This window comes from Nannospalax galili, unplaced genomic scaffold (assembly GCF_000622305.1).
Source record: "Nannospalax galili isolate Female #2095 unplaced genomic scaffold, S.galili_v1.0 scaffold809, whole genome shotgun sequence".
NCBI lineage: Eukaryota > Metazoa > Chordata > Mammalia > Rodentia > Spalacidae > Nannospalax > Nannospalax galili.
The window spans coordinates 558353-572459 of record NW_008360015.1 but is presented as its reverse complement, the minus strand read 5'-3'; the positions used below and the strand labels follow the sequence as shown (position 1 = coordinate 572459).

Sequence of the window (14107 nt, the reverse complement as noted above, 5' to 3'; positions counted from 1 at the left end):
TTGTGTGAACACAGACATTCTTCAGCAAGTACTACTCTCGATGCCTTACAACTGTCCAGGATCCCAGGCACTTCTTGCCACTTCCATCTCCTCTACCTGCCAGGAAACTACCATGGTCCTGCCCTATCCCCACAACTGCCACAGCTCTGACAGGATAAACTGAATCCTGTCCTGCTGGGACTCCTCTCTACAAGCATGGTCAAAGTCAGCAGAAGAGTCAGCAGCCAGCCTCAGGCCTATCTAATACCTTCCAGGCTACAATCAGGGTCTGCTGTTGAGTTACTACTGCCTCCAGGGAACAGACCCAGGCACACAATGCTCCTGTCCCCAGAGGTCCCCTCCCATTCAGGTGTTCCCTGGATGCCCCCTCCAACTCCTTCCATTGCTTTCTTTGGGTACAAGATACCTCTACCACCTGCTTCTGTTTGCCTTAAGGATATGATTGTCCTGCCCCTGGGTCCTCCAGACAGCCAGGCCCTTACACCAGCTGTTCAGGGATAGCTCTGCAGCCCCAAATGACTCAGCATGAGAAGAGGGCTGAGGTCAGATCAACTGGCTACAGAAGAACTGGACTGTTCTGGGCCTTAAGTCATGTCTGCTACACCTGCTCGCTTCCCTCTGGGCTCTTCCTCCTCCACAGGCCTGACTACCACTGCCTAATCCCTCAACAACCCCCTCCCTCAGGGGGATTCCTGTCACACTTGGTCCCTTGCTCTGCCAGGTCTTGCTCCAACAGCATCACACCTGCTGCCTGGTTCCCACTTTGGGAACAGACTCTAGAGTCATGCCATCCCTGATGCTCTTCCCTCTCTGTCCCACGTGGTCAGCAAAGCAAAATGTGAGTGCTCTCCCCGCCCCTTACCTCTGCAGGCCAATAGCACACCCTCTATCCAGCAATCTCCTCAGCTCTGACCCATCTGGCCTCACTCCCACTAGCCTGAAGACCTCTTACCCAGCCTCATGCTTCCTTGTTCCCACAGCAACCAGCTCCTCCCAATAAGCAATGAAACAACAGCTTCAGCAACACCCATCATGTTCCTCCACCCTCAGTGAACTCTCTGTGGCCATCCTGAGCACCTCCCACTTAACCCCTTGGTTGGGCCCAAGGGCAGAAGGGCAACAGTGCTTCAGGCCAGGCAGAGCCCAAGACAGAACCCACTGGAGCAAACGTTGAGTGAGGTGGCAGCTACTCACACCCCTACTTACCTCCCACCCTCCACTCCCCACCCCTTACCCCCTGGGTCTGGGCAGAGATCACCCAAGGCTCCACCCTCTTTCCCTCAAGGACAGACAAAGGACAGACAATGACTGACAAAGAACAGAACCACAGTGGTGATGGCTGTTCCAGGCTCAGAAGGTTTAAGCCTTTCTCTGGCCATACATTCTCAAAAACTGAATCTAAGCTCAGCGAATCCGGTTGTGCGACTCGCTGCATAGCTCAATGATGGCAAGCTTTTCCACCTAGGCAGAGGTGCTGAGCACTGTGTCCCAAGGGCACAACTAACGGCTGCCAGCACCCGAGTCCACAGCTGAAGTGAGGCCATGTGAATAGCTCTGAGAGTGCAAGAGGGGGTGTGGGAATGCAACCAGATAAGGCCGCTATGCATGCCTGTACCATTAACAGGCTAGGGAGGACCCCTACCAGGCCTGCCCCTGTTGCCTTTCCTACAGGGACTGGTGCATCAGGGTCAAGACCTAGTACAGATACCACCACAGCAGACAAGAAGCCATCCACTCAGGGGGCACACTGAGGACACCATAACAGGTGAATTCTGAGGGTCGTCCCCCTTCACTCACCCATATGATATATAGTAAAAACAACTTTCCTCAGACAAGACTGAGGCTACAGAGTGACCATTAATAGCTAGATCTACATTTTCCTTGGCACACTTGGGACTGGGTACCTGAGGCCAAATCTGGTGATAGTGGACCAGGGTGGAACTGAGGTTGTACAAAGCACAGTATGATACTCTGATGGTTAACCTCCACTGTCAACTTGACTAGATTTAGAATCATTATGCAAGCAAACTATAGGCATGTCCATGATGGTGTTTCCAGAAAGGATTAAGTGAAACAAAACTCGCCCAAATGTGAGCGGCACCATCCTGTGGGCTGAGGTGGCAGAATGAATAAAAAGGAGACAGTGAGCTGAATAGCAGTGGCCATCTCTCTCTGCTTCCTGACTGCACACAATGTAACCAGGGCTGGATCATAGATTGCTCTAGCTACTGCTTCATCTCAACCCCAGAAGCCATGTCACACCCCCTGTAGTCTCCCTCCCAGGACAGAGGACATGCAGCTGCAGCCCACCCCACCCAGACCCAAGACAACCTTGTGATTTCACATCAGTGGACTAGGTCACATGGACTTACCCCTCCCAACCCCCATCCCTGGGAAACCTCTATGAGCAAGAAGCCCTCCCACTTGTGCTCTGGAACGGAAGGTCTCTTTCCCTTCAGGACGCTGATCATATTATCCATAGCAACTCTCTCTTTACTGTCTCCCAATTTATGGCTGCCTCTGGCCACGAGACTGAGGCAGCCATAAACTCTCCTAATAAAGCTCTTCTGAAGGGTAATTTGCCTCAGCTTCCTTTCTACAAACCTGAAGCATCTTTTTATTATTTTTTTCTTTGTGCACAGGGTCTTACTATGTAGCCCAGCTACTAGCTGTGCAGACCAGGCTAGCCTTGAACTCACAGAGAGCTGCCTGCCTCTGCCTCCCAAGTGCTGTGACTGAAGGTGTACACTACCACACCCAGCCAACATCTTTTATTATTTGTAAGCTGTAACAGCCAATTGTTTCAAGCACCTGCTGCCACACCTTCCCCACCACGATGAACTGTACCCTCAAACTGCAAGCCAAAATAAACCCTTCCTTCCTTAAGTTGCTTCTTATCAGAGTATTGTGTCAGAAACAAGTAAATAACCAAAAGACAAGTGCTGGGGCTCACTTGGAATGAAGGAGAACAAAGAAACTAAGAGCAAGCAACAGAATCAGCAGGCACAGCAAGGCAAGCTTTGTCCTGTGAGTCCTGATTTCTGCCTAGGGCTGCCGAGCATCACATAGGAGGGGAGGGAAGAGGGAGCAGCCAGGACTGCAGGGCTGCTGGGGATCCTTCAGAGTCACTGGAGTGACTCAGTGACCACTGGCACTCTAGCCATCCCATCTGCCTACACATGGTATGTGGCAACCGCTCACCTTAAGGCCTGGACGAGGTTGAGATCAGCAAACTCATGCAGTTCAACAAAGGCCTGAAGAACTTTGATATTAAAGTCATCCCTAAGAAAGCAGAAACAAGAAGCAAGGTGAGTACACATTACATCCATCATGGAAAGGCACATCCATTGTGGGGTTTTGCAGGTGTGATTTTAGATGACTTATCTATTACCATTTTCCTCGCTATAAATTTGTTTTCAGGATTTTGTTTTGTTGATACTGTTCTAGTTTGCTTTCGCCAACACCAACTTGGGGAAGAAATGGTTTATTTGGCTTATATGTCCATCTGATCTCATTTCATCCTTGAGGGAAGCCAGGGCAGGAACTTAGGGCAGGAACCTGGAGACAGGAACTAAAGCAGACATCATGGAGGAATGCTGCTTACTGGCTTGCTCCTCTGGGCTATGCTCAGTCTGCTTTTTATACAACAGAGGACTATCTACTCAGGGGTGGCACCACCCACAGTGACCTGAACCCTCCCACATAACTCAACAATCAAGAAATGTGTCACAGACATTGCCCACAGGTCAATGCAACAGAGGAAATTTCCAAATTGAGGTTCCCAGGTATGTCAAGTTGACAACTGAAGCTAGTCAGCACAGAGACAGAGCCTCACTATGTAGCTCAAGATGTCTGGAACTCAAGATCCTCCTGCCCCCACCTCCCAGGTGCTGGGATCACATGTGTGTACTACCATGCCCAGTTCTTTTCAGGCTCAGTGCAAAACAGAATCCAGAGGCTATTAAGACAGTATTTCATAATGGGTAGGAGTCTACATAAACCCTCAGATAACTCGAGGCCAGTTCTAAGCACTCACATGCCAGATTGTGAGGCCTGCCCAAGGCTTGGTGTGTATCCTGCACCCTTCAAAACAACCCAAACAAGGTCTCTATTTCACAGATGGGAATTTTTGAACATCAGAAAGGTAAAAGCAACTGCTCAGGGCCATAAGCCATAAAATGTATACTAGATCCAGGAATGTTTGGGTGGGTGGGAGAAAATGTCTTGCAATGTTTTTGGAAGGGGGTGAAGGTTAAGACAGGTCCAGCTGGCAAATTCATGGAAATCCTCAGCTTTACCAGTGATGGGATTACCATGAACCCACACACCCAAACATTATTTCACTTTTTTTTTTTTTGGTCTTTTTTGAGACAGGGTCTCCCTGTAGCCCCAGCTGTCCTGGAACTCACTATATAGACCAGGCTGGCCTTGAACTCACAGAAATCCACCTGCCTCTGCCTCCTGAGTGCTGGGATTAAAGGCATGTGCCACCACGCCTGGCTCATTATTTCACTTCTTTTAAAATGAAACAGTAAAAGGCAAATTTTTACTTAAGATGGTAATAAAAAGTAAAACAATTGCTTCATTGGATTTTAACTAAAAGGTATTGCCACAGGCCTGGTCACAGTGTACACTGGTGACACCTTTAGCAGCACAAGGCCAAGGTTCACTCGCCCCACCACAGGACTGGCATGCAGCATGGGCAGTAGGACAATGCTCTGGAGTCAAACACCTACACCTCACAGGACACACCTGGGACTCACTCTTCTCAAAGGGCAGACAAGGTCTGGCCTGAAAACCAGAATCTGCGCCACCAACACTAGGCACTAGGTCACAGCTGAGAGCCCTCTGCCCATACCTGGAGGTTCAAAGTGAAAGGAGGGAAGAGTGATCTGTCCTTTCCAAGGCCTGTTTTTTAGCCTCTCATCATGCAGAAGCGGGGGGGGGGGGGTTGCACATGATGAGACCTTCTCAGCAGCGCAGGAGAGGCTGTCACTCATCATCATCTAACACTGCACTGCTGATCCACTAAACCGGCAGGGTAGCATGGCATTAGGCACAGTGAGACATGTGTGTGGGTGTGTTCACACACACTCATCCTTGGTTCAGTATGAACAGAGTAGTGGTGGCAGCCAGGTTAGTCTCACAGCTAGGGGCAAGGCTTATGACCATGAAAACTGCCAGCACCTCAGGGTGGTGGGTCCCAGAGTCAGCACTAAAGGCAGACTCCCATCTCCACAGCATTCAGGGTTAGAGACTAGGGACACTCAACTGGCAAGACCTCTATATACTCTAGGTGTGCCTGTCTCAGACTTAAGTATGATTTTCAAGTATTTCTCCTTTTTTATAGGGCTTGCTTCACATGGATGATATTATTTGAAGCCAAAAACAGCAGTAATTTGGGGCCAGCAAGATGGCCCAGCACACAATGGTGCTTGATAGCAAGCCTAATGATGACCTGATGTGGTAGGAGAGAACTGACCTCCACACGTGTGCTGAAGCACTTGCATGCCTACACACAAACATACACACACACATAAATAAATAGTAACTAAAAGTCAATAAAAATTAAAATATTTAATTTTGATGACATTCAGTTTACCTCGATTTCTCTTTAATTACTTGGGCTTCTGGTACTGGATCTAAGAAACCCTTGCATAATTATGACATGAAGATTTGCCTCTGGTTCATTCTGAGTGTTTGTTTCACGTTTAAGTCTTTTATCCCTTTTAAACTTTGTGCATGATGAAGGGCCTGTTGCCTTCTCTCACAGGTGGATAGCCTGCAGTGACTATACTTGCCCGCTGAAATGTCTGGGAATATCTGTTGAAAATGATTTGACAGTAAACATGGGTGCTTATTTCTGGATTCTCAATTCTAGTCTATGGTCTTCTAAGTTTTTTTTGAGATTTGTGTTAATTATGTGTATGCATATGCGTATATGTACATGAGTGCAGTATCCTCAGAGATCAGAAGAGGTCTCAGAACCCCCAGAATTGGAGTTACAGATGGTTGTAAACCACCTAATATAAGTGCTGGGAACTGAACTCTGGTTCTCTACAAAAGCAGTACATGCTCTTAACTGTTGAGCCCTCTCTCCAGCCTCTGTGATGTCTTCTATGTCTCTATTTATGTCACTGTATTGGTTAGTATAATTTTAGCCTTATTTTGTATCAGAAAGTTTTCTTTTTTAATATTTTATTTATTATTTTTATTTTATGCATATGAGTGTATTGCCTGCGTGTGTATAAATGCGCCCATGTCATGCAGTGCCAAAGGAGGTCAGAAGAAGGCATCAGATCCTCTGGAACTGGAGTTACAGATGGTTGTAAGCCACCATGTGCGTGCTGAGAATCAAACCTAGGTCTTCTGCAAGAGCAGTCAGTGCTCTTAACCTCTGAGCCATCTCTCCAGCTGCCAGAACGTTTTCTTTTGAATTTTGTTCTTTTTCAAGACTGTGGCTATTCAGGTCCCTAGAAGCTTCCATACAAATTTTAGGATTAGCTTGCCAACTCCTGCAAGAAGTCAAATGCTAGATCAAGGTGGAGAATACTGACACCAGCGCAAGGCTGTTTACAGAGTAAAAAATTTGCATGTCTTTTGTTAAATACATTCATATTTAATTTTTTTTTTTTTTGGTCTTCTTGAGACAGGGTCTCCCTATAGCCCCAGCTGTCCTGGAACTTACTATGTAGACCAGGCTGGCCTTGAAATCACAGAGATCCACCTGCCTCTGCCTCCCGAGTGCTGGGATTAAAGGTGTGTGCCACCACACCCGGCTCATATTTAAAATTTTTTAATTTATTTTTATTTTATGTGTATGAGAAGAACTTCCTCCACCATATTGGTCAGTTACGATGTCTGTGAGAGATTGTTTTCATTGATGACTGATTTTCAAGGGTCCAGCTCACTATGGATAGCACCATCCATAGGCAGGTGGACCTGCGCTTCTATAAGACAGCTAGATGAGCATGAGCCAGAGAGAAAGTCAGTAAGCAATATTCCTCTGTGGTTCCTGCCTCCAGGTTCTTGCTTGAACTCCTTCCCTGACTTCTCTCATTGATGGACTGTGACCTGGAAGTGTAAGTCAAATAAACCCTTTCCTCCCCAAGTTGCTTTTGGTACCAGAGAGTGGGGTATTTCTGTGACAGACCTGACCCAGTTGTTTTGGGGAGGACTGTGGAAGTGTTTAGAACTTTGGACTGGAAAAGCCATTGCATGCTCAGAGTTTGTTGCAGTGGAGCTTGGAACAGTTATGCTGAAAGAGTTGTGGACAATGGAGGCCTGGCTTGTGAAGCTTCAAAGGGAAACAGAGACTATCAGGGCTGTTCGTGTGAGATTTTGAATTGAGAATCTGCGGGTTCTGGTCAGCTGGGGCTGAAGAATCAGCTGTGATTAAGAACAGACCAGAACCTGAAGCAAAACCTTTGCTTTACTGGGATAACTGATGCTGGTTAGCTGGAGCTGAAAATCAGCTGTAATTAACAAGAGACCAGCATCACTGTGGCGAAAACTTCTGGGACGTATTTCCTCAGGGTCAGCACACAGAGGAGACCCGCCGCCTCTATCTCAAGCAGGAAGCAGGACCTGGTAATGTGTAAGAGTCTCCTGTATGGTTCTGGTGTTGAAAGCCTGAAGGGATCACAGAAAGCAGCTGAGGCTCGGCACTCTGAGAGACCAGGAAAGGCCATTGGTGAAAGTGCAGCTTCAGTTGCAATGAAGACCCCAGGATTGAAGGGGTCATGGAGAGAATCTGAGGCTTTGCACTCCAAGAGGCAAGAAGAGGCCATTGGTGAAGGTGTAGCCTCAGTTTCAGTGGCGACCCCAGATTTTTGGAGATGCCAGGACCATAGGACGACCACCAAGGACAGCAGTAGGTGTGGAATGGAGCTGGCCTGCATCTGCAAGACGAGCTGTGTGTGCTGTGGATGGCAGAGTCAGAGAAGTAGACCTGCTAATACCCTTTGGAGCCAAAAGATCATGAGTGAATCTCAGATGTCCAGCCTTGAGCTACTTTGCTGGACTTCAGTTTTGTTTAGGTGTGCCCGATTCTTCCCTCTGAAATAAGACAGTACTCGTTTTGGATTTTACTGAAGCCCACAGTTAAGAGACTTTTAAAAGAGACTGAGGACTTTTAAGGACTGTGGGGCTTTTAAGGTTATATTGTCTAATGTTGTGATATTAACATCATATCTTGGGGACAAGAATTGGAAAGGTTGTGGTTTAATAGTGATCTGTTTGTGTGTCAAGTTGACAAGGGGTTAACTGTGCTGGATAGCTTTAGTGTTAACTTGACACACCTGGGTTGAGGGAGCCATAGTTTGGGAATTGCTTCTATTGGACTGGCCTGTGGCCATGTCTGTGGGGCATCTTCTTGATGAGTGATGTGGAAGGGCCCAGCCCACTGTGGGTGGTGCCACCCCTCGGCAGGTGGGCCTGTGTTGCATAAGAAAGCAGACTGAGCAGGGGCCAGGGAGCAAGACAGTAAGCACTGTTCCTCCATGGTCTGTGCTCAAGCTCCTGCCTCCAGGTTCCTGCCCTGAGTTCCTACCTTGAGCTCCCTGATGAACTGTGACCTGGAAGATGTAAGATAAATAAACCCTTTTCTCCCCAAGTTGGTAGTGGTCAGAGTGTTTTGTTACAGCAATGAAGAAACAAACTAGGACACACAGCAACAAACTGAAACTAGAAGAGCATGTGTATGTATATGTGGTATGTGTACATGGATGTTTGCATGTGTGTCTGTGCAAATGTGTGAGGGTGAGTGCATTTGTGTAGAACAAAGGCTGATACCCTTGATTGCTCTCCACTTTGTTTTCTGGGGCAGGGTCTCTACCAACTAAGCTATATGCCCAGGCCCCAATGTGTTAACTTTTTGTGTGCATACAGTAGTGCTGGGGATTGAACACAGAGCCTTATGCATGCTAAGCAAGCACTCAACCACTGAGCATCACCCCAAGCCCTTTAATTGACTTATAGGTATAGCTAACCCTACCTAACTGCCCCAGGGCTAAAAAATATCAGCACTAGACAAATAAATGAGTAAAGAAAAGTAAGCAGTTGTTAGGGAGAGCATGGGCAGCTGTGAGTCCATTTGGGACATAATATTTTTATATATTGCTAAATTTAATTTGCTAGCAATTTGTTGAAATTTTTTGTTTCTATAATTGTGAGAGCTACAGGTCTGTGGTTTTCTTGGTTGGTCTATCTGGTTTTGATGTCAAGGTAGTCCAACCTCCCTAAAGAAGCTAAAGAATGCTCCACTTTGGATAAAGTATTTTTAATAAAAAGCTAGAAATAGAAGTACACTGATTGGGCAATGTTGGGCTTTTAATAGCGTTCTCTCTGGTCCTTGATGAGCCCTTCTTGGCACGTGCTGCCTTAGTCTTCCTGCCTAACATCAGCTAAGGACAGTCAGCAAACCTTTAGGGAGTGAAAGATCAGCCCTGTAATTCTAGTCCTTGGGAGGCAGAGGGAGGAAGATGGCTGCAAGTCTGAGGCCAGCCTGGGCTACAAAGCAAGAACCCATCTCAGAAAACAAAGCAAAACAAAGCAAACAAAAGATAGATCTTTAGTTGAGAAAGCTGGGAAGTCAGTCTGACCACTGCTTTCCCTTAAGTCACACCCCAAGTGATAGGGGAAGCAACCCCTAAGAGGTCTGGGGTGTTACTGGGCCAGCCTGCAAAAAGTGTAGGTGCTTTTGAAGGATAGCAGGAGGCAATGGCACTGGTGACTCTTAGAGACACAGACCCCACCTGTCCCTCATTTACCTACTTTTGCCATGGCATCCAAGAAACCCTTGTACATGGTGAGGGCCAAATGCTCCAGGCATCCCAAAACCCTGTCCTCACCAGGATCCCAGGACACTGGGGACAGTACCTATGTCTCTATAGCCTGAGGCTCAGTGGCTGAGAGAGCCTCATCCAGCTTACCTCTCCCCTAGGTAGTCTCCAATGACAGTCTTATTCAGGCCCTCTCCTTTGTACAGGAACTGGGCAACATCTTCTGGGGAGCTCTGCAGCAGGTCATTCTCAATAAGGAACTGAATGCCCTGAGAAACAATGCGACAGGAAGACAGGAAATGATGGTTAGGAGGTAGCTGCTAGGTAGAAGGACCACTCACACTCCATTTCAAAGGTAGAAATTGCTTTGTATAATAACCTGGGAGATCTGGACACAATGAAAACACCAGAGACCCATGAAGTCTACAGAGTCTGATTTTCATAATACCACACTGTGTTTCATCCATCCAAGAAAGAGCCATTGTAAGTGCTTGTTAGAAATTATATGAGCAATTATAACAACATCATCAAATATTTCAAGCTTAGGAAAACCATTTCTTTCCTTTCTGGCAGCCCCCACTGTAAGTGATAGATGCTGCTGGTTAGGTAACCCCAAACCTCACTCCTTTTTAAGAAATAATTGTTTTATTTTTTAAAATTTATGTATTATTATTTTTATTATGTGTATGTGTGTATTGTCTGCAAGTAGATAAGTGTACCCATGTCGTGCAATGCCTGTGGAAGTCAGAAGAGGGCGTCAGATCCCCTGAAACTGGAGTAACAGGCGGTTGTTAGCCGCCATGTGGGTGCTGGGAATCGAACCTGGGTCCTCTGCAAGAGCAGTCAGAGCTCTTAACTGTTGAGCCATCTCTCCAGCCCTAATTTAAAATTTTTTTATATTATGTGTTTTACCTTCATGCATGTAAGTGTACCACATTTGTGCAATGCCCACAGAGACCAAAGAAGGGCATCGGATCCCATGACACTGGAGTTACAGATGGTTGTTAGCTACCATGTGGGTGCTGGGAACTGAACCCAGGTCCTCTGGAAAAGCAATAAATGCTCTTAACCTCTGAGCCACTTTCCAGCACCAAGAATTATTTTAATATTAATTTTAAAAATTACATGTATTGAGGGCCAGACGTGGTGGCACATGCCTTTAATCCCAGCACTCAGGGAGGCAGAGGCAGGCGGATCTCTGTGAGTTCAAGGCCAGCCTGGTCTACATAGGGAGTTCCAGGACAGCTGGGGCTATAGGGAGACCCTGTCTCAAAAAGACGAAAAAAAAAAATTACATGTATTGATTTATTGTGAGTGTGCACGTGTGCCACAATGTATATGTAGAGGTCAGTGAACAACTTGTGAGAGTTGGTTCTCTCCTCCTGCCATGGGGCTCCAGGGATCAAACTCAGGTCCTTCAGGCTTGGTGGTCCTTTACCCACTGAGCCATCTCCTCAGACTCCTTATTATGATTATGTGTGTATGATGTGTGAGTGCAAGCACATGCATGCTACAGCTGTGTGTGTAGGTTAGAGGACAACTTTTAAGAGTTGGTTATCTCCTACTGTGGGCCCTGGGGATCAAATTAAGGTCATCAGGCTTTCGTGTCAAGCACTTTTTTACCCAATCTTGCTGCCCCGCCCCCACTCTTTAACCTTGCCATCCTACCCTAGATAATCATTTTTACAGCCTTCTATGTCCAAATGATATTATGACACAGCTCTGGCCAAGCAGACATAAATGGAAGCCTATAAGGAACATCATCACAGCTCCTCCTCTTCCTCCTCCCTGCCTTGAATCAGATGTGATGACCAGAACCACAGCAGCCTCCATGACTGAAATGAGCACCTTGCTCCCATCACTTGGGAGCCACTTATTGCCAAAGTAACAGAAATTTCCATTGTGTAGGCCAATTTGGGGGTGGTGGTGGCTGGATGTTCTGTTACCTGAGGCCAAAAACATGCTAATTGGCACGTTACTGCTGAGGTTGTGCATGCATCTTTCAAGTAAGCAAAATGCATGCTCACCTGAAAGACCTGCACATCACAGATGGCAATTTTAAGAGGTGAGGAGCTGTACTGGGTCTGAATCAGCTGGACTGTCTCATGGGAACTGCCTGGACCCACCACAACAACAAAACCTTTTACTTCTGACAGCTTTAGGGCTGGTTTCAAGATACCTGTTCACCAAGCTAGGAAGGAGGTAGGGAGTTCTGGTATCTACTTGACAGAAGGCTTTTTTACAAATTCAGAAAGGCTTTTCCAGCTCAAACTCCCAAGCCTACGCCTTGGCTTCCTCATACACCCACAGTCCATCTGGCAGCCTTATTTAGCATTTCCAAAAACTCAGGATGGCAACAGGCAACCAGCAAGAGAAAAGACAAAGACAGATGATAGAAGACTGTGCAACTAGATGGAAGGAACAAAATTAGAGGTTCTCAGACCTCATACACGGCAAAAGGCAACCAAGGGAGGAAAGGAAGAGAAGGAGAGGGAGAGAACAGACATTAAAAATTTTGTGTCTGTGTGGTATGCATGCATGTGGACATATGTGTGAGTGCACATACACGGAGGCCCCAAGTTGACACTGCTTGTCTTCCTTGACTGCTGTCCACTTTGGTTTATTGAGGCCACATCTCCCAGAGCTTCAGTTCCAGATAGTCTAACTAGCCAGCTTGACCTAGGGATCCTATCTCTGCCTCCTGAGTGCTGGGATGACAAACAGCCACCATGTCTGCCCAGGTTTTATAACGGTGCTGGGGATGCAAACTCCAGTTCTCATGCTTGTATAGCAAGCACTTTATCCACAGAACCATCATCTTCCTAGCCCCAGGAGGGTATATTTTAACTCCACTTATATAAGGTTTTAAAAAAAGCAAACCTAATTTATGGTGATAGTGTGGGATACTGTGGGGAGTGGATTCATAAGCAGTGGCCCTAGAAAGGTGGCCTAGAATGTTCTGGGTATATTTTGTTCTGGATTGTAGTTTTGTTTCTTAATTTGTCAAGAGTCTACAAGCCATACATTTAAAATCTGTGGACTATGTAATACCCATTTAAGTTTGACAGCCCTAAATTAACTCTGCATTTCTGGTGGGATGGAGAGTATGCTGCCCACCTGGCTGCTACCTACAACATAAGACATGCACAGTCTGTCAACAGTGCAGGTTCAATCTCAAGAACACACCTGTCCTGGCACAGGCTTCCTGAAAAAAAGGCACAGGATAAAAATGAGAGTGCCACCATTCTGCCCTTGAGAAGAAGCAACGGTAAGCAGAGAAGGAAGGTAAGCCATGGGCTGGAGGTGGGCAGAGACAGGGATGCCCCAGGGGTAGAAAAAGAGGCAAGCACAGGAACTTAGGCACAAGTTTACAGTCTGATCTCATCACAGGTCAGAGGTCAAAACTCCTTCGCTGCGTCAGACCCCTTGCTGGGTGTGCTGGATAGCTTTAGTGTCAACTTGACACACTTGGGTTGAGGGAGCCTCAATCGGGGAATTGCCTCTATTGGACTGGCCCGTGGTCATGCGATGCCCCAGGGGTAGAAAAAGAGGCAAGCACAGGAACTTAGGCACAAGTTTACAGTCTGATCTCATCACAGGTCAGAGGTCAAAACTCCTTCGCTGCGTCAGACCCCTTGCTGGGTGTGCTGGATAGCTTTAGTGTCAACTTGACACACTTGGGTTGAGGGAGCCTCAATCGGGGAATTGCCTCTATTGGACTGGCCCGTGGTCATGCCTGAAGGGCATCTTCTTGATGAGTGATGTGGGAGGGCCTAGCCCACTGTGGGTGGCGCCACCCCTGGGCAGGTGGGCCTGTGTTGCATAAGAAAGCAGGCTGAGCAGGGGCCAGGGAAGCAAGCTAGTATGCAACGATCCTCCACGGCCTGTGCTCCAGCTCCGGCCTCCAGGTTCCTGCCCTGAGTTCCTGCCTTGGGCTCCCTTAGTGATGAACTGTGACCCGGGAGATGTAAGACAAATAAACCTTTTCCTCCCCAAGTTAGTATTGATCAGAGCATTTTGTCACAGCAATTGAAGGTAGCCTAGATAGAACACACAAGCATGGGTACTGATAGTTATTAAGGGGGCTGATGATAGCCCAGGATGATTTGACTTTGAATCTGCAGCATTCCAACTCTCCACCACCACAACATTCTAGTCAGTCAGTATTGTACAATATTCAACATCATTGTGGCTTTTTTTCCTGGAAATTTCAGGCACACTGGAGAGGAAAGGCCACACCTGGCTTGAAGCCTAGGCTGCCTCCCCAGTTGGGACGACTGCAGCTGGTGGCCTTAAGTAGAAGTAGGCACTCTTTAGAAAACTCC

The 14107-nt window shown here is 47.1% G+C and overlaps 1 protein-coding gene across 3 annotated transcripts in view; it reads right to left on the bottom strand.

Moving 5' to 3' along the window:
- Cyth3 (cytohesin 3) overlaps window positions 1-14107 on the bottom strand; it is a 98959-nt gene that overhangs the window by 7011 nt on the left and 77841 nt on the right. For all 3 annotated transcript variants that reach the window (XM_008824006.3, XM_029559116.1, XM_029559115.1), the window contains exons 5-6: window positions 9933-10051; window positions 3202-3282 (exon numbers count right to left, since the gene is read on the bottom strand). In XM_008824006.3, the coding sequence (XP_008822228.1) occupies window positions 3202-3282; window positions 9933-10051 (200 nt within the window). The remainder of the gene's footprint in view (window positions 1-3201; window positions 3283-9932; window positions 10052-14107) is intronic.